The 24,416-nt window shown below is 36.8% G+C and overlaps 1 protein-coding gene across 1 annotated transcript; it reads right to left on the bottom strand.

The window, feature by feature from the left end:
* Window positions 1-1,254: 1,254 nt before the first annotated feature.
* LOC121744982 (RNA polymerase I-specific transcription initiation factor RRN3-like) lies at window positions 1,255-10,417 on the bottom strand. The gene is made up of 16 exons (XM_042138707.1): window positions 10,277-10,417; window positions 9,222-9,356; window positions 9,052-9,135; window positions 8,883-8,954; window positions 8,718-8,789; window positions 8,392-8,613; window positions 7,678-7,788; window positions 7,492-7,605; window positions 4,086-4,211; window positions 3,935-4,003; window positions 3,729-3,832; window positions 3,394-3,477; window positions 3,203-3,290; window positions 2,296-2,415; window positions 1,911-2,095; window positions 1,255-1,729 (listed from the first exon to the last, which is right to left on the bottom strand). The coding sequence occupies exons 2-16, from the start codon at window positions 9,306-9,308 to the stop codon at window positions 1,438-1,440; spliced, it is 1,830 nt and encodes a 609-aa protein (XP_041994641.1). The 5' UTR covers window positions 9,309-9,356; window positions 10,277-10,417; the 3' UTR covers window positions 1,255-1,437.
* Between the last annotated feature and the right edge of the window lie 13,999 nt (window positions 10,418-24,416).

Below are 24,416 nucleotides of genomic sequence, written 5' to 3'. Positions count from 1 at the left end.
TGAGCGATGGCTGTGTGACTTGGTCGTTCGAGTTTGAGAAAAGCAATGATTCAGCTCCTAATCCGGATAACTATGCTCAACTTGCTGCTCATGTTACTAAACTCATGGACCTTTACCTTCTCACCAATTGATACTGAAATGCATCATACTATGCAAGAATGTCGGATCGACTCTCATTTCAACTCTACCAATTGCCACACTTATGTATATGCCTCGCATGCCATATATATATATATTATCGTATCGTACCTATGAATAAATAAATCATATTACTATCTTTGTATTATCACGATTCGCCTTAGCCAAGATAACCGAGCCAGAAAACTAGGGCATACAAAGATGTTGTGCTTTTCTTGCAAAATTTATATAATTTGATTAAAACTTATGGATTCAACCATGTCACTCTTTGGTAATTAAAAGTGTATACAAGCAAAAACATAGGTGAGAGATGTGTGTGAAGATATATATCTCAAACTCCGTCCACTACAAAACAAGTCTCCATCTCAATGTGGATAACACAAACCCAAGAATGGTAAGTTTTAGAAATAACTCAATTCGCAATTGTTGTTCCTCGATTCCATGATCACTCATCCAACGCTAACCATCCATGTGCGTGTTACTATTGTTTTTAGTTGTTGGTTTGCTTGACTACATTTTCAGATGATAATTGTCCGGTTTTTGAGTTTTTTTTGTAAGACTTTTGATGCCTATCTTTGTTCACAACTTGGCGATTTGAGTATTTTCCAATAATTATAAAAATACTGAGTAATTATCACTACCTCCGTCGTCCACAAAGCTGTAAATAAAATAGAGTGAGGAAAAAGAAGTGGAAGTAACGTTAGTGGATTGTCCTTTTTTTTCTAAAGATTTAGGGTTCGCTGAAAGCAATGCAATGTTCACCTGTAGGACATTCGACAAGCCACTTCAATTAAAATTGGATGGAAAATTAACTTCATGGGAAACTAACACATCGTCCAAATTCATGGTATTTCCCACTACTTTCAGGAGAAGTTTTAAAGCTATTTTCCCTAATTTTAATGGGGAAATGTCAAGTGATAAATATTATGAAAGCAAGCACGAAACAAATGTGTAGATGATTGTCTTGTTATACTTTTTTATAACCAAGTAATTTTCTGGTTAACAAAACCACCCTCAATAACCCCCAATTCTACAAATCGTGAAACTCTGCTAAACAATTGTGGACCATTTTGTGCGTTTCCCCAATTCTAATTCAGCTACGTAATACAGTAACAATTTAAGTCTACAACAATGCATGTAAAATTCAAAATTCAATAAGGTTATTTCCATCATTCAAAAATGTTGTTTGCTCACTATAAAACTCTAACATGGCAAACAAACACGAGTTTAGAAGAGCTATCTAATCTATATCCCAACAAGTGTGAAACATTGTTTCAACTATCCTAATATGACACTAAATCACAATGACTCCGGGCTTGTTGAAGGTCTGATCTTGGAAGGCATCTGCGTAAATCTCCGCATTCTGCCCCCGAATTTGTGACTTGAGTCCCTAGGTGTAATCGACATTTTATCCAAAGAAGAGTCTATCTCATCGCCATCGGAATCTCCCTCACCGTGACTCCTGCCATCTGGAATATTCATTCCGTTGTCACCCTCAGCAACATCCTCATCACTTGTGCCTTCTGCTTCCTCATCTTCATAATAAGTGCTTCTCACCATTGACCAGTACACATAATTTGGCCGGATGTAGCTGCAGAAAAAGAACAACGAAAATAATACAATGGTAAACTCCTAGTAACGCACAATTTTATTACTGACCCTCGCTAGGCAGAGTCTTCTTAAACAGTATCTTCTCCAAGATATATAAACAAATAAGTAGAAGATGATATAGACATGTAAGGGAATCAAGAAGATATAAAGCAAAGACGAACCTGTCACATTTCCTCAATAGGCAAGGATCAAATGGGAAGAACATGTCTAATCTTTCTATCCCACCAAATATCCTGGAACGCTCTGATTCCAGGAGACCATGTTCAACAAGTGTTTCAGGCAGAGAAAATATGCCATTTTCTTTGACCAGCCGTAGAAACTCTTCTACTATTGATAGCAGGCATACCTAAGCAGGAAATGTAAGTAAAAGAAAAACTAGAGTCAGTTTCCTAAGACGACTAATAGATACAACAGTGAGTTGGTAAAAAAAGTCTACTACTCATAAAGCACCAGCCAATACCCAATTGCATTTAAGATATTGAGTAGCATATAGCATTGTCAGAATATTCTAGCGAATGACTGAAAAGGCTCAAACAAATATTTCACCTGCAATGGGCTCAAATGATGCTTAAGGACGTCGTCGATGCGCATGAGCAGCAGTTGGGACTTCAGCCGAGGAATAACAAGCAATTGTTTCAAGCGAAAACAAAGCACATACATTATAGCCTGCAGAAAAGTAGGTGATTAATAAGAAAGGTCTAACTGGCACACTTAGAAAACTCAAAACAGAATCTACAACTGCAGATTCATGGTAAGAAAAACTACCAGTGAGTGGTGTTGGCACTATTTATGATCTTTCAGTCAATCAAAAACCATGCTTATTCATCTCTTTCTTATCAAACTTCACAATTTCTAAGTGAAATCACAATCAGAGTAAGATCCCCAATTTCTTGCCTATTATCTGTAATGAAGCCCAAGACCAATTTCTTATATTCTTCCAAAAAAAAGCCCAACTTATTTTCATGGTATTAGTCATATCCATGCCAGAGAAGATACAAAGGGGCTTGTATTCTTTTAATGTTAGTACAGTTTTCTTTTCAGTGGGTCACATTACCCGACAGCGCTAAGAGTTCTGTTATTTCTTTTACCCTAACTAGATTAAGTTTTTTGGAAGAAGGGTGTAAAATTTAGAGCATATATACAAATTTTTTCCCCGACTTGAGTACTTAGTAGAATATTTTAAGATAAGAGAAAGACAGATTTTTCTTTAATACTATATTTAGGTGATTTTGCAGTTGTAGATTCTAAGCTGGCACATTTTTATGACTCAAGACCGAATTCACAACTGCTTTCATAAGAGAGGTCTTACTTGGATTCATCAACGATTCAACATATCTCAATTCTCAAGGCAAGGATAAGGTGAAGAACTATATTCTTGTGTTTTTTATGCTTGTCGTTTTATATACTCAGGCCAAAACCTAGAGATATTTGAGCAAAGCTATATATAACGCACCTGACAACCAGCATAAAATAGTTTATGCGCTTTAGGATTAATGTTATCGTCCTGATTTTCGCAATAAAGGAAACAGCAGCTAACCATTCTGAAATCATGCAAATAAAACCTGAATTAAGTTAATGCATTCTTATTGGTTTGTAGCTCTCAAGGAGAGCACCGGATATCAAGAAAATGAGATGCATAGTGACCTTTCCAGCATTGCGGCAACAAATGAGATGGGGATAAATTTGGCACGAGCCAGATAACTTGCAAGGTATGCAACAGCACTCATTCTGCAATACAGAAAAGTCCATAGGCTATAGATCTTTGATAAAGTAAATTAGACTGAGACGCTGAATGAAAAAGAGAGAATAAAATAACAAAATAAAAAAATAGAGACAAGAGAACTCGTAATAAGAACATCATAAAGCTTAAGTAGATGTGATCGCAGTTGCTGTGAAATTAGATTCCATAAAAGAATACTAGTCAACAGTGCATGAAAAGCTAGAGAATTAAACTTTACAGAATCTATATGTTTCTTTACCTCCATACAGGATTGAGGCCACTCACATAGATATCTATAAGAGCATTAGCAAACATCTTTCCACAGTTGTCAGGATCCAGAGAGCAAGCATAGAACATGATAAACTACAGAAAACATGGGGACATTACATGCCAATTAGTATGGAGGAGAGCCATTACAAGGAAAATGTGTCAGCAAGAAGAGACAAATGGTCATAGTTACAATACTTGAGCAAATTTTGATTTGTAAGCTGTCAAAGTTGTTTTCTGAAATGATTGGAGGAGAGTCTCAAACACCTACAGCATCATTAGAATGTAAACAAATCAAGAAAGTCACAACATCTCAAACCAAACCAAGACAAAAATATGAAGACTTTACCTGAACCAGACGACCACCCTCAGAACAAGATTTAAGGTATTCAAATATGAGCACCATCAGACTATCCAACTTTTGAGCACTCAAGTTTGAACTAAGAAACCTTTGGATTAAGGCATCCCTAGTAAGCTGAAAATGAGTAGAAATGAGTTTTGCTACCAAAAAAAAAAAAGAAAAGCCCTAACACATAGAAAAGAATTGTTCAAGCTAAGCGTGTACAGCATACACTTTGGTTAGTGGAGATTAGCTTTTCTTATTCCTTGGTTATCGGAAGTTATTTGCATTGGGTAACCTATGTGTATTTATGTGTTTATTACCCCAAATCAATTTTAAAAAATCTAGTGGCACAACCTGAATAGGGCATCACCCATCCAAAAAGGGCGATGAACGTGAATTGGTCCCAAGATAGCGTGGGAATCATCGGAGCTGGATTTATATCCACGGTATCACCCATCCGTAAAGGGCGATGAGGTCTCTCATGTCATGCGGTGATGGGCAGTGTCTTTTGAACCAAAAAGTATTGGCTGGCACATGTAATCCAGCGAGCGCATCCGTGCAATCGAAAGAAGGAAGGGCCATTGGCGGAAGGCTTCCCCATGGGCAGGGGTGCTCTTAAAACGGTCGAAGGAGGTGTGGTGTGTAGATTGGTCGATGCACGTTGGATCAAGGGCGAAGGTTTGTCAGGAATGGATCCTGCGCGTGATGCACGTGCGTATCGGCCGTGTGAGTAGCCAGTAATTGACATCTCCGCGTTGATGTAGTCAGAGATAGTGGAATTGAACAGATCGACCTGGGTTTCGATGGTAGGGAATTGTGCTGAAAGAGTCTCGATTGCCGTCTCTAATCTGTAGTGATGCATTGTAGGTAGTCAGCATTACCAATTGTTAGAGGAGGGAAGGCAGAAAATCCTCAACCTCTTACATAAAAGGGCTCACCCAATTCGTATGCACTCCAAGTATTTTACGAATTGACATTGTTAATTTAATGATTGTAATCAAAATAAGAACTTGATTATAGTAGCAACCGATGGAAACCCTCCATGAGGACAAAGTCTCACCACTTACAACTTTATCAATACCTACCCTTCCTACTAAACTATATGAGATTAATATAGCAATACTTCATACTAAAACATAATATTACTAAAACATGAGTCAAAGATAATAAATGGACAAACCCTAATCAGTATCTCTCTACATGATTGTCTATTCTTCAGGAGGATAACGGGACATCTTGAAATTGACCAAGTTGCGCTTGCCTCGAGTATATACCTGCCACTGGATAATCAATATCAATGTCTACAAACCATCATTCATTGCCCGGAGAATGGAGTTGCAATTATTGCATCCAATACAAACCCTCCTATCTCTCCTTTCTTTCTTTTGTGAATATAGCACTTTCTATGTCCATATTGATCATCGTGTTGGTTGATAATGGTAGGAGGAAGGTTTTTTTACAATGGAAGAAACACCTCCCAAGGGTACTACTCCAAATTTCCACAAGTGGCACGGTGAGAATCTACATTACTAAATAGTCATAAATATATTATTGATCTCCTTCAAGAAACCAGAATGGTTGGTTGAAGCACACAAGACTCGCATTGAATCATTGATACAAATAGGAGGTGTGGCGAAACATGGGATGATGAACATTTGAATATTGGTTAGTTTTAGAGATTGGTTGGGAATATTGATTTATCTAGCCCATCTGCCCATGTTGTAAGACTGGCAATTGAGTTTATGCATTCTCCATCTAAAGAACATTTCAAAGTTGTTCACATGATAATCTGATGTCAAAGGGTCACGGTCACATGGACGCCGATTTTCATCACTAAGAATGATTGAAGGAACATGTAAATCGTGATCCCGGGCAAAATGTGTAACTGATAGGCCATCGAGTCCACCTACAGATATTGTTCTTATCTTTTGAGAGCAATTTAGTCACATGGAAAAGTAAAAATAGGACTAAGTAGCAAAGCTGTTTCAGTGAAATGGACAATGAATGAGATAAGATATGGTTAAGGAAAATATTGTTGGGGATTTAGGCAACCATTTGAAGCACCTGTAATGCTACATTGCAACAATAAGGCAGCCATTACAATAGCTAAAAGCCCAATGCAGCGTGACTAAATGGAGATAGATCAACACTTCATCAAGGAAATGCTCAAACAGGGAGACATGCCTGCCATATGCTCCCTCCGTCCCATGTTATTTGCACTTTTCATTTTAGGCCGTAAATTTGGGATTGATGTTTTAGTGTAATTAAATTAAAATTTGAAGTGTAACGAGATATCACTTAATAAAGGTGTTCTTAACTTAATCTAACATATTAATTAAATACATTAATTCTAACTTCAACTAGAAATAGTGTAAGTAGTTTGTGACGAGCCGAAATGGAACAGTGCAAGTAACATGGGACGGGGGGAGTATAATTGTACCGACCAAAAATTGCAAATTTGTGACATCTGACTAGAGGACTATACAGGTTAGGTTTTTTATTTCCTTGGCTATAAACATTTTAGGTACTAATAAATAAGAAGTGTTATAAGAAAGATTTTGAACAGAAATAAATGATGTCTCATCACAAGAGCATGGTGAAGATATCTTGTAGTATACCGTCCCTAAAAAGTATGAACATTTGGTTCGGCACGGGTTTTAATGTATAATTGGTAAAGTAAGCGAGAGGAAGATATAGGGTAGTGTAAATAGTGTTAAATGGAGAGTGAGTTCCACATCATTAGTAGTGTAGTGTAATGGTATAACTTGTAGATAAAATAGTGTGTAAGGGTAATGTGTTGTTTAAATATTTCAAAATTAGAAAGTTCATACTTTTCGGGGACGGACTAATAAGGAAATAGTACATATCAGGGACGGAGGGAGTATGTTCTTTCATTAGCTTTATACCATAAATTATCTCCACCATAAATTATCTCCAGAGTTCCACAAGGAATTACAAAAATTCTGAGTTCTTGTCATTAACCCATTATACAGATGATAAAGTTTTATGTTTCTACCAAGGAACATAGAACTATACCGTAAATTTTCTAGTTTCAACACCATGGTCATCAACTTCAATTATTAGCAAAGTAAACCAGCTTTATGCAAAAATCCATATCTCAATCTATTAGATCTCAGGTGTATTAGACCATACTAACTTTATTTGTTACAAGTTTAATTCTATGATAAAGCCATAGGCAACCAAACAAGATTATATGCAACTAGCATAATGCTAACGAACTAACTTGTGCATATGATTGAGCGTATTTGGAATGCTATCTTTTAAACCATGCCCTCAAGTAATGATAATTCCATTCTGCTTTGGCATTTTTAAACTAAAAAAATTGATCAAAGGCCTAGAGAAAAGAGCAAGCAGTAAGCATTCTTGAGATAAGAATAAACATAGAAATCACCTCATCGCCATCTTGCACAATATCATCTACAGGGTTCTCGAGATCTTCTAGTTCTATATCGAACATATCCTTATGAAAATCATCCTGAACAATATCCTCCCAAGAAATTTCCACCTACAAGCCAAATACAAAATTCCAGTAAGGACCCATTATGGTCTTATCAATTATAATTCAGAAGTAACTTACATCAAACTCTATTAGTTTGTCCATTAATGCGACCAAGCCAGTGCTACCAACAAGTTCACCCATCACACCACTCTCCAATCTCAAGATATTCTCCGCATAAATCATAATGACCTGTGTAGACAATGAGGAGTAAAGTTAAAACAAATTCCCATGCACCTTTTTATTTAGATCCCGTGATTAAAACAAAATTTTCAAATCATTTCATAAAAAAGGTTAACAGTATCTTATTATTCAAACACAATAAAAAGACACTAAACTGGCTTATTGCACAAATTGCATGAGTATTAACACAATACATCTGTCAAAAAACATCAAGAACTCTCATAGGGTCTTTAATCACTGTGAATATAAGTTTATAAGTAGCCAGGTGACGGGACACAAAAAGAGACTTCACATGCCTCATTAGGACGAGGCACATAACGGCAGAGGTTGATAATGTATAATCGACCCCATAAGCATGTAGCCACTAGCCAACCAGCATGTAGCATGAATGGACATTCATGATGACAACTGACGAGTTACACGAAGGGAAACCCAGATTAATGAAACAACTAGTCAAGACATTGTGTTATATCAAACTAAAGCAGTGAAAGGGAAACACAACGTCTGGACTTCTGGACTTGTACTTCTTATTCTTTCATATTAAAGAAAGATGCGTGCACACAAAAATTACAAATTTGCTTTAATGCATACAAAACTAAGATTTGGTCTTACATGTTCTTTCATGTATATATGCGGCATTTTGTCCCTCACTATTTTCTGTAGTCTGAGGGGCGTAAGAGGAACTAGATTTGAAATATCTTCCAAGGTTGAATGGACACGATCAAGAACTTGAATCTTTCTAGAAAGACCCCGAGCTGAGTGTGCAGGAGGTGGCATGAAATTCATTACAAGCATCTCCAAGCATAAATCAACATAATCCCCATTTGATGAAGCCTGCATAACCAAGGTCAAATTTGGAACATAACAGCACAAAATCAAGCATAAGGAGCATCAGAAAAATAGCAGCGACACGAAGGTACATCATATAACAATCATACCAAGGAAATAAGCAATTCAACCAATGCATCCATCACATCTGTTCCATAATCCCACAAGCTCATGCTTAGTATCTGCATCATCAGAAACAAATCTATAATAAGAAACATCTATCACAATAATGATCACACAAATTCAGAATCTGAGTGAAATGTACAGTGACTAACAGCAGCAAGTAGAGACCGATGATGAACAATGTGTACACATGAGACTGCTCCAGTCATAGCTTTCAGGCATGTCTGTCGCATCATTATAAAAAGATCGAAATACAGAATATTACTAGGTAAAACAAGAAAAGAAGAACCACTATTTAACACGAAAGAAAGCCCAACATACCACAAGAAGGGCAACTTCTTCAGTAACAAGAGCTTCTTTACGGTGTATCACTGCCACAAGCTGGTTATAAAAGTCGCAGTCACCCTTGAATTAAGAAAAAGAGTAAGCAACAACTACAGCCATCCATCCATATGACTGATGATTGATTAAGATACAAGCCGCAGTATTACCTGAATGGCGTCTTTGAGTGCATTTCTAACATGATTATCGAGCTCAGAATCAGTGAAACTTAGTTCATCCATGTTAGACAATCCCATGTATCTCCAATCGGGGATCCAAAATATTAGTTCTTCAAAGCATTACCCCTGACAAATAAGCAAGAAAGACTGTGACTTTAAGGGGTCGTTTGATAGGGAAGATAGATAAGACAAAACTATGATCACATTTTAGGTCATTTTAGATCAGATATCTCCAAGATAAGGGAGTTATCTACCCTAGAAAACGGCCCCTAAAGATTTAGCCTGATCAGGTTTATCCTCAGTTGGTGAAAGAACATAGCAAACGATGGCTGATTTTTAAAATTTGTTGCGTTGCATCCATTACTACTGAATCAAATCATATCAGCAGAAAAATGCCCAGATTTTAGTAGCTAAAGAAAAACTTAATAACTCGGGACAAGGAAAATTTAGCGCCTTAAAGTTTCATAATTTCAAATAGATTAGAAACTAAAGATTCAAAATTCCAACATGTCTCCACAGTTAAGCTACACAAAGTTCAACACTGAGCACCACACCTCATAAACCATGTGCTAGACTTTCGACTCAAGAATCGTGAATCCAGACAATAATCATACACAATAATCATACACAATAATCATACACAATGATTATTTAATCGGGAGGAGAAAAGTTTGTGTTCTATGTCATGTAGTTATATCTGCAGTCGTAAGAAATTCATGCAGCATTTACTTAGTCCCGCCTACTGTAGCTGTATCCAGAAACAATATCAATAGCAACACGAACAAGAATCGTTTGACAAAAAAAAGAGTTGATTTTCGAGAAAGCTTGTAAAAGAAGAGTTAAAGGGCTAATTCCAACCAAAAACAGGAACAAAAAGCATGCCACCAACTGATATTCCATAACGAGAAATCGGAAGTCAAAAACCCCAAATAGAAACCGCAAAATGAGAATTTCCAAGTGACACACGCTATAACAATTACAATCCAAAGCCAATAAATTCCCGAAATCAAATAAACAACAAGTTGAATTGTGGTAAGAGCAGTTACCTTGGAGTTTAGCATCAGCGGCGAGAGTCTGATATCTGAAGAGTGGAGGGTTTCGATCCCTTAATTTCGCCATCTACACATTTGCCATATCTATGAACACTGCTAAATTGCTAATAATCAAAATCTATTTTACTCTGTATTCAATCTTATTTTCAAACAACTAAAAATATCTTTAAATTAAATTTAAAATTTACGAAAATTAAAAGACCAAAGAATACAAAACTTAAATAACATTACATAAGATTAAATAAAAATATAAAAAATTATAAGCAAATCGAGGACATTTTACTGATTTAACTGAGGAATTAATTCAATATTTTTTTTTCATGTATACACTACGGCATTGACAAAACACAATTGGAAATCTTGTACTAATATATTTTATTTTATATCCTTATAATATTGTATGCTAGAATACAAATAATTCGGGTTCAACGAAATTTAAAACTTTATTCTTGAATTCCTACGATTTAAAGTTACCGATTTGATTTTCCAAATAATCGTCGATGACTTGCTACGTCTTCACGTGAAGTTCTTCATACTCAACACAAATCTCCTAATCTGTTTTCCGAACTTAGTTTATGATTTTTGGATGGACGAAGGTTATCAAAACAAAAAGGAGTCGACTAAAAAAGAAGAGAGAATTTCAGCTCCAGAAGAGAATACTCTCATGAGCTACTTGACAAAAACTATACAATAAAATATATTAATTATATTGTACTCCCTCTCTTAGCGTCCCAATTAAGTTGAGTTATTTTTTTTATGTCCCAATTAAGTTAAGTCGTTTAATTTTTTACAAAAAAACAAAACATCTAATCACTTTTACTTTATCATGTCTCTTACTTTACTCACTCTTTGTCTCTCTTACTTTATTCCATTTCCTATTTTCTTTGTTCCATAATAGTAGAGTTATTTCAGTTTTTGCACTCGTTTTCAAAAAATAATATTACCTCTATCTCACAATAAGAGTCACATTTTGTCATTTCGGTCCGTCCAACAATAAGAATCATATCTCACTTTTACCATAAATGGTATGTAGGTCTCACATTCCACTAATTCGCTTCACTCACATTCTATTATAAACTAATATAAAAAAGTGGACTTCATATTTCACTAATTTTTCCAACCCACTATTCTTTATATTTCTTAAAACTCGTGCCCGCATCAAATCTGACTACTATTGTGGGACGAGTTAGTAATAAATAGTTAAAGTGTAGAAAGAGTAAAGTAAGAGAGAGAGTAATGTAGAGAGGAGTATTATCTATAGTATATTTCTTACTTTATTCTTTCTTCACTTTAACTATTCATAATTATTTTTCAAGAGTGCAGAAATGAAATGACTCTACTATTGTGGAATAGAAAGAGTATTTTATTTCATCTTCATTTAACACATTTTTTCAATCTCCGTGCCCAAAAAAAATATCTCAACTTAGTTAGAATTAACGGGAGTACAAAACTAACAATAAACTGAAAATATAATTAAATTTAAGGCAAATCATATTTAGTGCTCCTTGTAATAATACATTTTGTTTCAATTCTTTTAAAAAAAATTTGTTTCATTGTACTAATTTTACTATGTCTTTTTACAATTCTTTGTTTCATCAGCCCTTATATAAATTTTAATGCAATTTTAATAAAGAAGCTTTTATATATATATATATATATATATATATTTAGATGGATATTTATTTAGAAGGCTTTAGAATTAAATTTATTTTTCTCTTATTGATTTTGAAATTAATTTAGTTGCAAGACCAATTCAAAAATCATTGAAAAAATGAAAAATTTATTGATAAGAGATAAAAATAAATTTAACTAACACTCCCTCTGTCCATAAAAAACAGTCTTATTTTGTCATTTTGGAATGTTCACAAAAAATAGTCTTATTTCTGAAAATGGAAAATTTCTCTCTCATACTTTTTTTTACCTTTTCTCCCCCTCTCATACTTTATTCATTTTTTCGTCATATCGCTCTTATTTTACTTACTTTTCTCTCCTCTATTTTACTTTATCAATTTTCTCATTAAAACTTACTAGTGTTAACACCCGTACTATGCACGAGACATAATATTTTCAAATTATGAAGATAAATTGTAAAGTAAGTAGATTATAAAAAAAGGATAATAAGAATATAATAATATATATGGTCAAGAATATATATTAATTACAATAAGTATAAACACCTAAAAACATTAAAAGCAATAGGAGTAATAAAAAGAGAAATGTACTCCTTCGAACCCACTCTAAATGAAACATTTTACATTCGGCAAACGATTTTATACAATTTTAATTTAGAATATGAGTAGATTAAAATAAAATAAAACAAATGACAAAGGGGAGACATGTGAATAAGAATTAAAGAGTATGAGTTAGTTAGAATAAGATATAGTATAAATAAAGGAAAATGCATGACTAAAGATCAAAGAGGAAAAATCAAAGTATTGAATTATATGACCGTATATTTTTCAAATAAAGAGTACTTTCGAGTCTTTAGAGAACATCAATTAATGTGGGACTTCAGGAGGAGCTGTCATATTAGGAATCTGGATATTCTCGTTCATACAATAAAGTGAATATCTTGGATTAGTCGGTTATTTGGTTTGCCAAGGCGTTTTCAGCCCAAAAAAATGTATTTTGGATAGTAATTTAGATTTTATCTAATTTCAAATTTATCATTAAATGTATTTTTTCTAATTTATCATTAAGTATATTTTGGATAATAATTTAGATTTTACCTAATTTCAAATATAATGTAGATTTTTAAAAATTAGAAATCCATAATTTTTTAAAAATATAAAATGTAGTAGTATAATTTAAGATTTTAATTCGTACTCCATATTTTATCAATAATTAGAAGATCGTGGAAAATTAAAAGATTGAACAACAGAAATTAATCAATAATGTTTTAACTTTTTTTTTCTTTTTCTAAAAAGTGTAGACATGTCTAATTAATATAATATGTGGCATATTGTAAGCCGCCGAGACTGCGGCGGCAGTAAAAAACATTGTTTTTTATTTATTTATTATTTTCTTAATTTATATTGTGATGGTGTGGCAGAAGAGTTTTTTGTGGCTGTGATGACTGGGTGGAAGAGTTTTTGTGGTTGTGGCGTGGCTGTTCCGCCTCTATTGTGGACACTCTTACCCTCCGTTTCAAGGCGGCTACCCTCAGTTCCAAGGAGGTTACACTCTGTACCCTAGCGGTTTCCCTCCATACACTTTGTACGCCGGTGCCGGCAGACCGTTCAACCCCCCTCGGACTGATCGATTGGGCGAATGTACCGTTGGCCTGCTGACCAATCCTATCTTCAGTAGTGACGGATACTCGTTGTCAGACTTAGATCTTTCTAATCTGGACGAGGATCCCCAGCCGAGGGGGAGGAAGAAAGGGAGGGAAACGACGCGCGAGTCTCATCCCGAGGGTCGGGCGAAGAGAATGAACTACTCTCTGCAGGAGTTGATTGCTCTTGCGAAGTGTAGGGTCGAGTGTCCAAGGACCCGATAATGTCAAATATGTAGACACAAAGAGGGTTCTGGGGGCATATCCCGGCTGATACACCTCAGTGAAGCCTAAGTGAGCAAAGGCCCACAACGGGGACTATGAGAACATTGAGACCGGATGAAGACCGACATCGCCAAATTCCATGGCATCTACGAGAACAACCTCTGGATGATGAGCATCGGCCAAAATATGGATGACGTGAAAAAACTGTAGATGCGACAGTTCACCCAAGACCACATTTTTCCTCAGTTCAAGCACTAGGAGACCTGGCGGATCTTGAAGGAGGTCCCCAAATTCCAGACGGAGTTGGAGCCGAATTCCTTTGTATACTCTGTATACTTACAGAGTATATATATAGTATATCTAATGGTCAGTACCGGATATCAAACATAGGGAAAACAATCACAAAGTTATATGCTACCTGATCCTGCTTCAATATATAAGCATCGGGATTTCTGGCACTTCCTGGAATCCAAACATCAGTTGTCTGTTCAAAGTAATTAAACATCAGTGTAGAATCAGAAACACCTTGGTATTCTCTGCCCCTCCTCCAGGGCCAGCTTTAGGTCGTGGCATCATATGGAGGCAGTGGGAAAGTACTACAAATGTTTTTGGATAGATACTAAGCTCGCCCCATTTAGTTTTACCTAAAAAAGATGAGGCAGTAATAAGAGAAGTTTATGAAGATGCAATCAATATAATATGAAACACGGAAAAAGTTGCTTATCTAATGGTCACAGCATTTTGGGCAAAATATATGGTATAACTTATCCTGATAAAATCTTTCACAGGCCATATAGACCAAAAGTATAAAGCGCAAAGCCTCATGAACGGAAGTACTGAGTAATCCATTATAAGAATATATTTTTAAAGAGAGAAGACATATACAAAGAGGAGATCCATCATAATTCTGTTTGCATGCCAAGAAAATCCAAATCATAATTGAAGGGCATGAGCAGCAATACCATGTATTTCAAAGCTTTCGAAAGTTAAAATTAAAACAGATACCCAACAATCCCCACAATATCTCCTCGTTTCACAGAAGAATGAAATCTACTAAAATCTTCTCCCTTCAGCTCCGATTTACTACAGTATCATTGATAAGCTTATCAAACCATGGTCAACAGGTAATCATTGGGTGAAATTTCTTAGTTCATTCAAATTCTCAAGGACACAGCTGGAATCGAGTAAAGAGTGTCTTCCAGGCTCCTATTAATTCTATATACTAATTGAAGTTCCTACAACATTTTGATGGATAATCGATGCATACAGCATAGTTATTTTGATTTTGTATTGTCCGTTATTTAACACCTGACGACTTGCACATAGAGTAAAAAGAGACTACCAAATTAAAACATAAAATTACCACAAGCTATAAAACAAAGCAAAAGAATATTTCCTGGGCTTTCCAAACATGTTTCTTACATTCAACTGAACTAAAACATGTCTCTGAGCTATGACATTCTCATATGATGCTAAAGCCACAAAGTTCTACTATAGCTGGAACACTCAAATTGAAGAGTAAATATGCAACTTTTAATGACAGAGACCACTCTCCAACCGAATAACAGAGACTTGAACCACAAAAATACCTTGCATCAGTCATAATTTGAACTTTAGCACCTACGCCGTGCAAATCGTAAAAGAGAAGTTTTGCGGAGGACGCCCTTTTGTTCATAATCCGACCTACCAAAAGGAGTGTCCCCAATGTTAAACAGGAAGAAAATTTATACTAACGTAAAACTGCAATCCATACATGTGATACTTACCACCTATTTTTACTTCAACATCCTCTACACGATCCTCGCTGTTTAGACTCTCATATTTCTTTACATATTCAGGAATAGACAGCTGAACTTCAAATTTGTGAGGATATGGATTGCCACAAGTTTCCTTTTGAGCTCGTATCCTATTTTCAAAATATTGCTGCAAATACAACAGCTAAATGCTTTCAGAACATAAATCCCCTTCTAAGCATAAGCCTACCAAGAAATTAAAAGCAATCTCAAGATTACCAATGCAATATAAACATATAACATACCGTTGGATCCAAGCCTTCATCTTCTGCAGCAGCATGTTTTTTAGCTTGACCCTTTGGCTTGGCAGATACTTGAAATTGATAATGCCACCATCATGCAAGATAAATGAAATACATAAAACAGTTGACAAAATCAATATAGAAACCTATGAATTATGAAACTAGGTTCATGTTATCACACGTTCTGTTCACCAGAAAATATGCTGAATTATTACTAAAACATTTGATGAAATAACCAATTATGCAATATATATAAACTCGAAACGTGAGTTTTGGGTTCCATTGTCGTAGCAAAAGTTAGAATTTATATAATCCAGTCAGGGAGTTGTCACTTTCCATCAACTTAACTCTTAATTCCTCTCTTTAACAAGCTTCCAGTTTCTATAGTCCATTGGTAGTTCTTTTATTTCTCTTCAAATTTTATTTCTATGTTGAATCTAAAATTATGACATAGGGGTTTTTTCTATTTTTGTTCTGGACTAGAGATATCATTCATCAGGTGTACTGAACTTTTTTTTGTTCCGATTTTAGGAGAGACGCATGAGGGTCATGCGTCTCCTTTTAATGAAACGCATAACGATTATGCGTCTTTATGGGAGACGCATGAGGGACATGCGTCTCTAAAATTTTTTGAATTTTTTTTGACGACGCATGAGGGTCATGCGTCTTAGGAAGAGACGCATCTCTCTCATGCGTCTTTTATTTTTTTTTAAAATTTCACGGACGACGCATGAGCGTCATGCGTCTTAGGGAGAGACGCATGAGGCTCATGCGTCTCTAATTCGAATAAAATCAGTGGCAACGAAGGCAGAATAGGCAGAATACGCGAGCGAAAGAGAGGCACAAACAACTCAGCGATTTCCTTGGCGATTTCTTCGCGATTCCCCTCCATATTTCGATAAGCTTCCTTCAATCTTTCAACATTGCTCCCTTATTTGTTGTTTATTTGCATATTATTAGGGTTTTGATATATTTAGTTTAAACTTACTAAATTAGGGTTTATTGAAAAAATTTGTCTTTAATTGTTGTTGGTTTGTATATATTTTTGCAGAAATCATGCCAGTATTCGTGAGTTTATATTGGGGTGGTAGAATAGTTCAACTTCCTCAAGTGGGCATTGGTTATGATCCACCTCGTGCGAGAGGCTCCATCGTATTGAATTCAGGCGTTTCATTCTCTGAATTAGTTGCAATGATATATGCTAAGATAAGGATAGATTCAAATCAAAATTCAATCGATATATCATGAAGGCATTGTTTCTTGGGTACCGCGATTTATATATGCACTGGGGTAGACAGTGATGACAGTGTGATGTTTATGTTCAGTGAGGCTCTAAATCAAGATAAGGTTCCACATGCCACATCACTTTAACATAAATTAGGAAACTTATAAGTAAATTTGGATACATCCATTTAATCATTTTATGGAAAGTTGAATAATATTAAATATAAATTATACTTATATGAAAAATGAGTTAGACGTTAATATACTAGAACAATTTATATATGCATATTGATCTCATAATATAATAATATTATACACATAAAAGTAATCATGGCAAGAAAAAAATTAAATTATAGATAAGATCTTTTTAATTGTTTAACTATTTATATATATAAGGAAAAAATCATATAAATAAAAATTATGACTGTACTTATATTTTGTTAGCATATATATATTATAATTTTCATTATATTTATTAGCATGTAAAAAATCAAGAATTTTAAACACAAGAAAATAAAAATGAAATATTAATATAATCTGAAAAATATTATTATTTTATAAAAGAGATTTCTTGTATATTAGTACTATGTAATTTTCATTATATTTATTAGCATGTAAAAAAATCAATAATTTTTAACACAAGAAAGTAAAAATTTAATAATAAAATATTAATATACTGAAAATATTATCATTTTATATAAGAGATGTCTTGTATATTAGTACTATATAATTTTCATTATATTTATTAGTATGTAAAAAAAATCAATAATTGTTAACACAAGAAAATAAAAACAAAAAAATAAAATATTGATATAATCTGGAAATATTATTATTTTATAAAAGAGATGTCTTGTTTATTAGTAATATTATATTATGAGATGAATATACATATATAAATTGTACTAGTATATTAACGTCAAATCATTTTTATTTTTCATATAAATATAATTTCTATATTTAATATTATTCAACTTTCTATAAAATGTTTAAATGTATGTATCTAAATTTACCTTTAAATTTCCTAATTTATGTTAAAGTGATGTGGATCATTTTTATTTTCAATTGTCAAAAAAGAGTTATTGGTGAGACATACCAAATCATTGTGCCACCATGGTGTGGAAGGACCTTGGAATTTTTATTTTAGTGAAAGTAATGTTAATGGATTGTGGGGTCCACATTATTAGTGATGTGTAATTGATTTAAAACTTTTCATATTTAGACTTTATTAATTTTGGGGATGGTCTAAAATGAAAAAGCTAGTGTATTTTTTGGGGATGGGAGAAGTAATTATTAAACCTCAATCAAATAGAAGGCGAGAATATTTTGAGGGCAATAAGGTAAATCTAAATCAAATATATTTGGTTCAATTTTTTCAAATTTCGGATTGGTTTAATTTAATTTTTTGACGCATTTTGATTTTTCTTTGATTCACTTGGTAAAAAATTAACAACGCTCCAAAATAATGACAAAGAAAAATGATGGCTTAAATTTTGAAGCTTTAAACAACTCTAATTTATTTATATTCCTTCGTTACAAGGAAGATGACCCATTTCTTAGATGACACGGAAATTTATGGAACTTTATTTTGTGTATGAAGTGGAGAGAATAAAGTAAAAATGAATAAAATAGAAATAAATGTGTTTTCATTTTTAATAATGTGGTCATCTTCAATGGGATGGAGTTAGTATTATTCACGCTCTAATTAATTTTATTTTTTTCCCTCAAACCACCATCACAACGGGGGGGTTTAGGCAGACCCCCAACCTGTATATATCAAAACGTCAAAGAAACATACATCAACCAAGTCCAAAAGTGACTCGGTCCACACGAGAGATACAAATCACAAGAGCTAACAAAGCTACTATGGTATCCCCACAGACCGGGTACTACCCATCTATCAATCGAGAGATCTAAAGAGAAAAGAAACATAAAAACATGATAATCACAAGGATGATGGCCAAGGGTTAGCCAAATCCAAAGGGGAAACAAAAAAAAAACAATAAGTCAAAACCATAAACCAAGTGTAGAAGTCATCCATCTCGATATCTGAATCTGAAGTTCGGATAACTCAACTGGTCCATCCTCACTAGCGACTTCAAATACCGAGGCACTGAATCCGCATCATAGAAGGTGATGGCAGGGGTTTGGACCCCCTACCTGCCAGAAAGTTGGCTGCTCGGTTGCCCTCTCTATAGATATGAGAGAACCTAACCTGCAACTGTGAGAACAAAGTGGGAATGCGAGCCATGTGATGTCTCACATCCGCTGCTCCCCCGCGTCCTAAAGTGAACACCTGGACCACTGCTGCTGCATCCATCTCGACCCAAACCTGCGATGAGAACTCCATAGCCATTGTCAACCCGTGAAGAAGAGCTATAAGCTCCGCCTCAAAGGCCGACACAACTACGAGAGGCGTGCAAAAGGCCCCCAAGAGAGAACCGTGTGAACCACGAACCACTCCCCCACCGCCAGCTTGTCCCGTCGAGGTGATAAAGGCCCCATCGGTGTTCAGCTTCACCCAAGGATCGTCGGGTGGATGCCAAAGCACACTCAAGGACCTCAGAACTCGCCGGCGAGGAGGAACCGAAGGCATGAAGTCGAGAGCTGGAGTGCAACCGCGCCAATGAGGGGGTAGGAGCACACCCGCCGCCACCAAAATCCGGAGAATACGAATAATCTGCCAAATAACATGGGAAGAACGAAAAGAAATGCCGCGGTGCTTGCAGCTATTCCTCTCCGTCCAAGTAAACTAGTATACTAAACAAGGAATAATGAAGTTAATGTGCAAGGCAGTGGCCCTGTGAGAGGACCTCCACCAAAAACCTAATCTATGTGCAATATCGGTGCACGTGTGAATGTGTGTGCTAATGTAAGGGAACCAGCCATCGAAGTAATCCCAAACCGATCTCGCCAGAGGACTCGACACAAACAAATGCTGAAAAGACTCGACTGAAAAAGAAGAGACACAACACAGACACTTGGATGCGAGAGAGATACCACGGGTCTGAACATAACACTCAACAGAGACCCTCTGGAGGAGGAGGCGCCAGATGAAAAAAGAGATAGTCGGGGTCAGCCCAGCATTCCAAACCATGCGAAGTTCGAACTGTCTAGGGGACCGTGTCCAGATGAGCTCCCAAGCTGAGGCCGTCGAGAACTCGCCATCGCCAGTCAGGCTCCAATTAAAATTTCTAGATACTTCAGTGCTTGTAATACCCCTTTAAGGCACTGGTTGGTAGCTATGTTACAGCAAGATAATGAGATTTATCCGGGTTCAGCTGTGTATTTGGTAGCTATGTTACTGAAGCAGCATATTTAACCGAAGATTCGTGTGTACTTTTATGCTGGGTCGAGCCCTCAGGTCCAGAGAATCCGCTAGATCACAAGGTCTAAGAACTCAGAGGATCCTGGAATTCTCGGTCGTCGGACACACAAACCCCCCGTGCTTTCAAAAACCCTCAACCAGCTAAACTATGGATTAGTATAGGGAAGCAGAGGTCGATCCCACGAAGATGGACGCGTAAGAAAGCATTTAGGAGACTCTGGGCAAGTTGTTGGCTGCTGCCACATAATTTTGGGATGAGGTTTAACTACTACTAGACCTAAGAACGAGAATCAGACACTGGACCTAGGAAACTGAAAGCATCATGCTGACGCCGAACATCCTTATAACCACGAGATCTCAAACTAATTTCCTAGACCAAGTAAAGAACTTCCTAATATAGCTAGACAGAAAGCGAGTAAACAGTGGGGACTATTTTTCAGAAACAGAAAGTACGGAAGAAAAGCTGCAACTAACAAACTAAGAATTTAACTAACAATGACGTGCATCTCATTGCCTGAATCAAACGCGAACATGAAGAAAACAGAGCACAAATCCAGATTCAAACAAAATGTAAAAGTTTGGACGTCGAAAACTTGCAAATAGCCGGAAATAAAACAGATCTACATATACTAGACGGAATGAAACGAAAACACGAAAACTAGGCATCAAACTTTAACTACTCTGTTTCAGATCCACACGTCGGATGCTCAATCCACTCCGGATCCAAGCATTCCGAACAAAACAACCAACAAAATCAACTCCATAACTTCCGATTCAACAGATCTGCCCCGATCTACACAAGCTTCCAACAATTCTACTCAAACTCAATAAACCAACGCGAGAAACAAACATCCAATTCAGCAACTACGTCAAACTCAAAACAATTTGCATCCATAATCGAAATCAACAGCAGTAAAGTAAATACGGAAACAAAAAATGCATAGATAACGAGAATTCAACATAAAACAGGGCCGATCTTCGAACATTGAAGCTAAGTGAAATTCACGACGACAAATAAAATGAAAGCAAATAATTGTATCTTCGCCCTACACAAGGAAGGTGTTACCCAACATCAAGCAGCAAATGAAATGACCTGAACCCCTACAAATTCCCGAAAAGTCCCCCCAAGTGTATGGAAGTGAGTGAGCTAAGAGAGCCAAGAGCAAAGTGCTAAAAAAAAGTCCTCCTCCAGATTGTATGCTCTCTTCCTTATATAGGTGCGGGTTTGATCTTCTAGAAGCCTTCGCAGAAATCTCCATTCTGCCCTTCAGCTTCGTGACCTCTTCCGTCTAGTCATTTTTCTCCACAATGCTCACTTAGGCAGATTCCTTGGGTCATGCAATTGTCCTCTCTTTTTCCTGGACCTGGCGGACTTTCTACACACCTAGCTTAAAAAGATGTGTTAGACCCCGTAAATGCACGAATTCAACCCTTTAATCAATGCATGAAATTAGCCTTATCAAACTGCTCACACCTAAACCATACTTGTCCTCAAGTATAAAGAGAAGAAAAGAAAATAAAGCGAATTTCAATGCATGATTATCCTATGACCAACTCTGCAGACACAACAAAACTAAAAACTCCTAGACCTAGACACACTAACAGATTAACAAAGAGAAAATAACACTTAAAGAAAACAACACACACAAAGGCATGAACTAGTTTCCATTTTTAGGCAGCCGTCCCCACAAGCTTAAGGTCTATCTGATTCGTCTACAGTCTCCAAATCCTCCTTTTTCCTTCTTCTACCTAATCGGTCTATCAGTTCGTCAAGATAGCCTATTGACTTCCCACTTGTTGGATTCACTCGATCATTCATTCCTCACCAGGGATGTTAGGATCGAATCACTCTTAAGTCAACGTTATACCACTGATGCGTCGGGTTATGAGAGTTTCTCCTTCCTAGATTCCCCTTTTTTCTTGCTGGGTCAGGGTACTATTGCTTCCTGCCCTTAGGATTTTCTATTCCATCTCTTTGTTTTAATTTTTATATTTCCCCTGGACTTCGTCCAGCTTATACCTCCTTTTTTTTTTATATTTTACTCCTCCCCTGGACTTCGTCCAGCTTATACCTCCAGAACCAGACTCTACTCCCTAAGCATCAAGTGGCGGCCCCTTTCTTACAAGTTAGCTCACAAAGTTTCGGCTTATAACTCACTCTTATAGAGGGGCTTCACAACTAGGTTATCTAAGGCATCCTCTATCGTCCTTACTTCATTTAAACCGAATTCAGCCTATTAAGGAAACAGGCCTCAAAGTTGACATGCATCCTATCTTCAATAGCTCTAACTAAGGGAATCCGCGCGACACACATAAAGAAACTAAACCTAAAGACACCAAATCACATTAAAACACAATTGTACGACTCCCTCCCCCTCCCACTTCACTCAAGCTTGTCCCCAAGCTATCCTAGTGAAGGGGGGAAACAGGGAAGTACAAAACAGACTACCACGAAACACATAACAACAGACACTCACAAACAAAACAAACTTCTCACACTTAGACCGAGCAACGGGCTAAGTGGGAGAAAGCACAACATACATAAACCAAAACATGCCCAAAAGAAACTCAAACTTCTCACACTTAGACCAAAAATTGGGCTAAGTGGGAGAAGACACATATAGGCGCAGACAAATATATACAAAACGCGGCATGCTGGAAAAAACAAACACATAACACAAACAGCTAGCAAACAAACATAATAATAAAACTAAAAGAAGATAAAAGAAAACTGAAAGTAAAGTTACTTGGTCAAGGGGGGTTTCAATTCGGGGTTTGGCCCCCTCGGGAGCCAAACTGGGGTGGTACGTAGGGTCGGGTCACTTTTGCTTTCTTCCTGGTCGGCGACTCCGGCTTATCCTCTTCTTTCTCACTCGGTCTAGACACTGGCTTCTTAACTGTCACGAGCTTCGATGCAGACGGGGCTATCAGGGGCTTGGAAACTGATGGGGGCTGCTGGAGAGAAGAACTTCCCTGCCCTGGCGGCTTGGACACATTGCTGGGTCCAGCGGCCAATTTCTTCGGGGACTCGGGAAATTTCTCCTTCAGCCACTTCGTCATCATCATCATCAAGGTCACGACCTCCGCCATTCGATCATTCTGCGCGGATGACCTCCTTGCCAGCTCAGTAAAACTGTCCCTAAGGGCCTTAATCTCGTCCCTGACATCTCCAAGCTCCTTCCGCATCAATCCCACTTCCTTTCTCATCTCGACATACTCTACACTGTCCACCGTTTCGACAACATCCTGTTCTGGCTTCACTTGGGGTTCCATTCTGTCGACCTCATAAAAGCAAACATCCTTCCCATGCATGTAAAGCAAGCCCTTGTTGAAGAAGTAGTCCACACTGAAGATCTCGGGCGGCTCGCACATCACTACCTCCGGCGCAGATTTTGCTATCTTCGTGATTGAGTTTCGCTGAAGGTAAGCACCGAGAAGGTGGCATGTGTACATGTGGCGGGAAGGATTTGCGGCCATCTGATGGCAGGCCTGGGCTAACCAATAACCCAGATGCACTTTCACGCCCTTGGCCATGCACCATGTGAAGTATAGGTCGGCTGTAGTCAAAGCAGAATTGGCAGTTCCCATCAAATTATAGCTTATGAAAGTTTGAGCAAAACGCAAGTTTCGGTTGTCGATATGGAAGGACTTCGAGTAGCTGGTCTTAAACTGTCCCACTTTTGGATGCGTGACAAACTCCTAAGCAGACTGCGGTTTGAATCCCGGAGTGTACTTCGGTGGTCCCACCAGGCGCTCATTCTAAATACCGTCGTCATCTTCTGCGCGGGTAAACAGACCCAACCAGAGGTACCATTCTCGGATACTCATTTCATGCTCATCTGTAAACAATCGGAAAATGATAGAGTCCACATCTAGATCAGTGGTGGCTTCAGGCGGAAAGTGGAGAAAAACTTCCGAGCCAACGCAGTTGGCACCTCCGCATCACTATGCTTTAACAGCCAATCAAACCCTATTGCGCCGATGAACTGACGAAACTCCTCGTCGGAGTCTATCTCCTCCAACTCCTCCCGAACATATCGTTTGCCGGACT

The sequence above is a fragment of the Salvia splendens genome, chromosome 8 (assembly GCF_004379255.2).
Source record: "Salvia splendens isolate huo1 chromosome 8, SspV2, whole genome shotgun sequence".
Classification (NCBI taxonomy): domain Eukaryota; kingdom Viridiplantae; phylum Streptophyta; class Magnoliopsida; order Lamiales; family Lamiaceae; genus Salvia; species Salvia splendens.
This window is presented reverse-complemented; position numbering and strand designations above follow the sequence as displayed.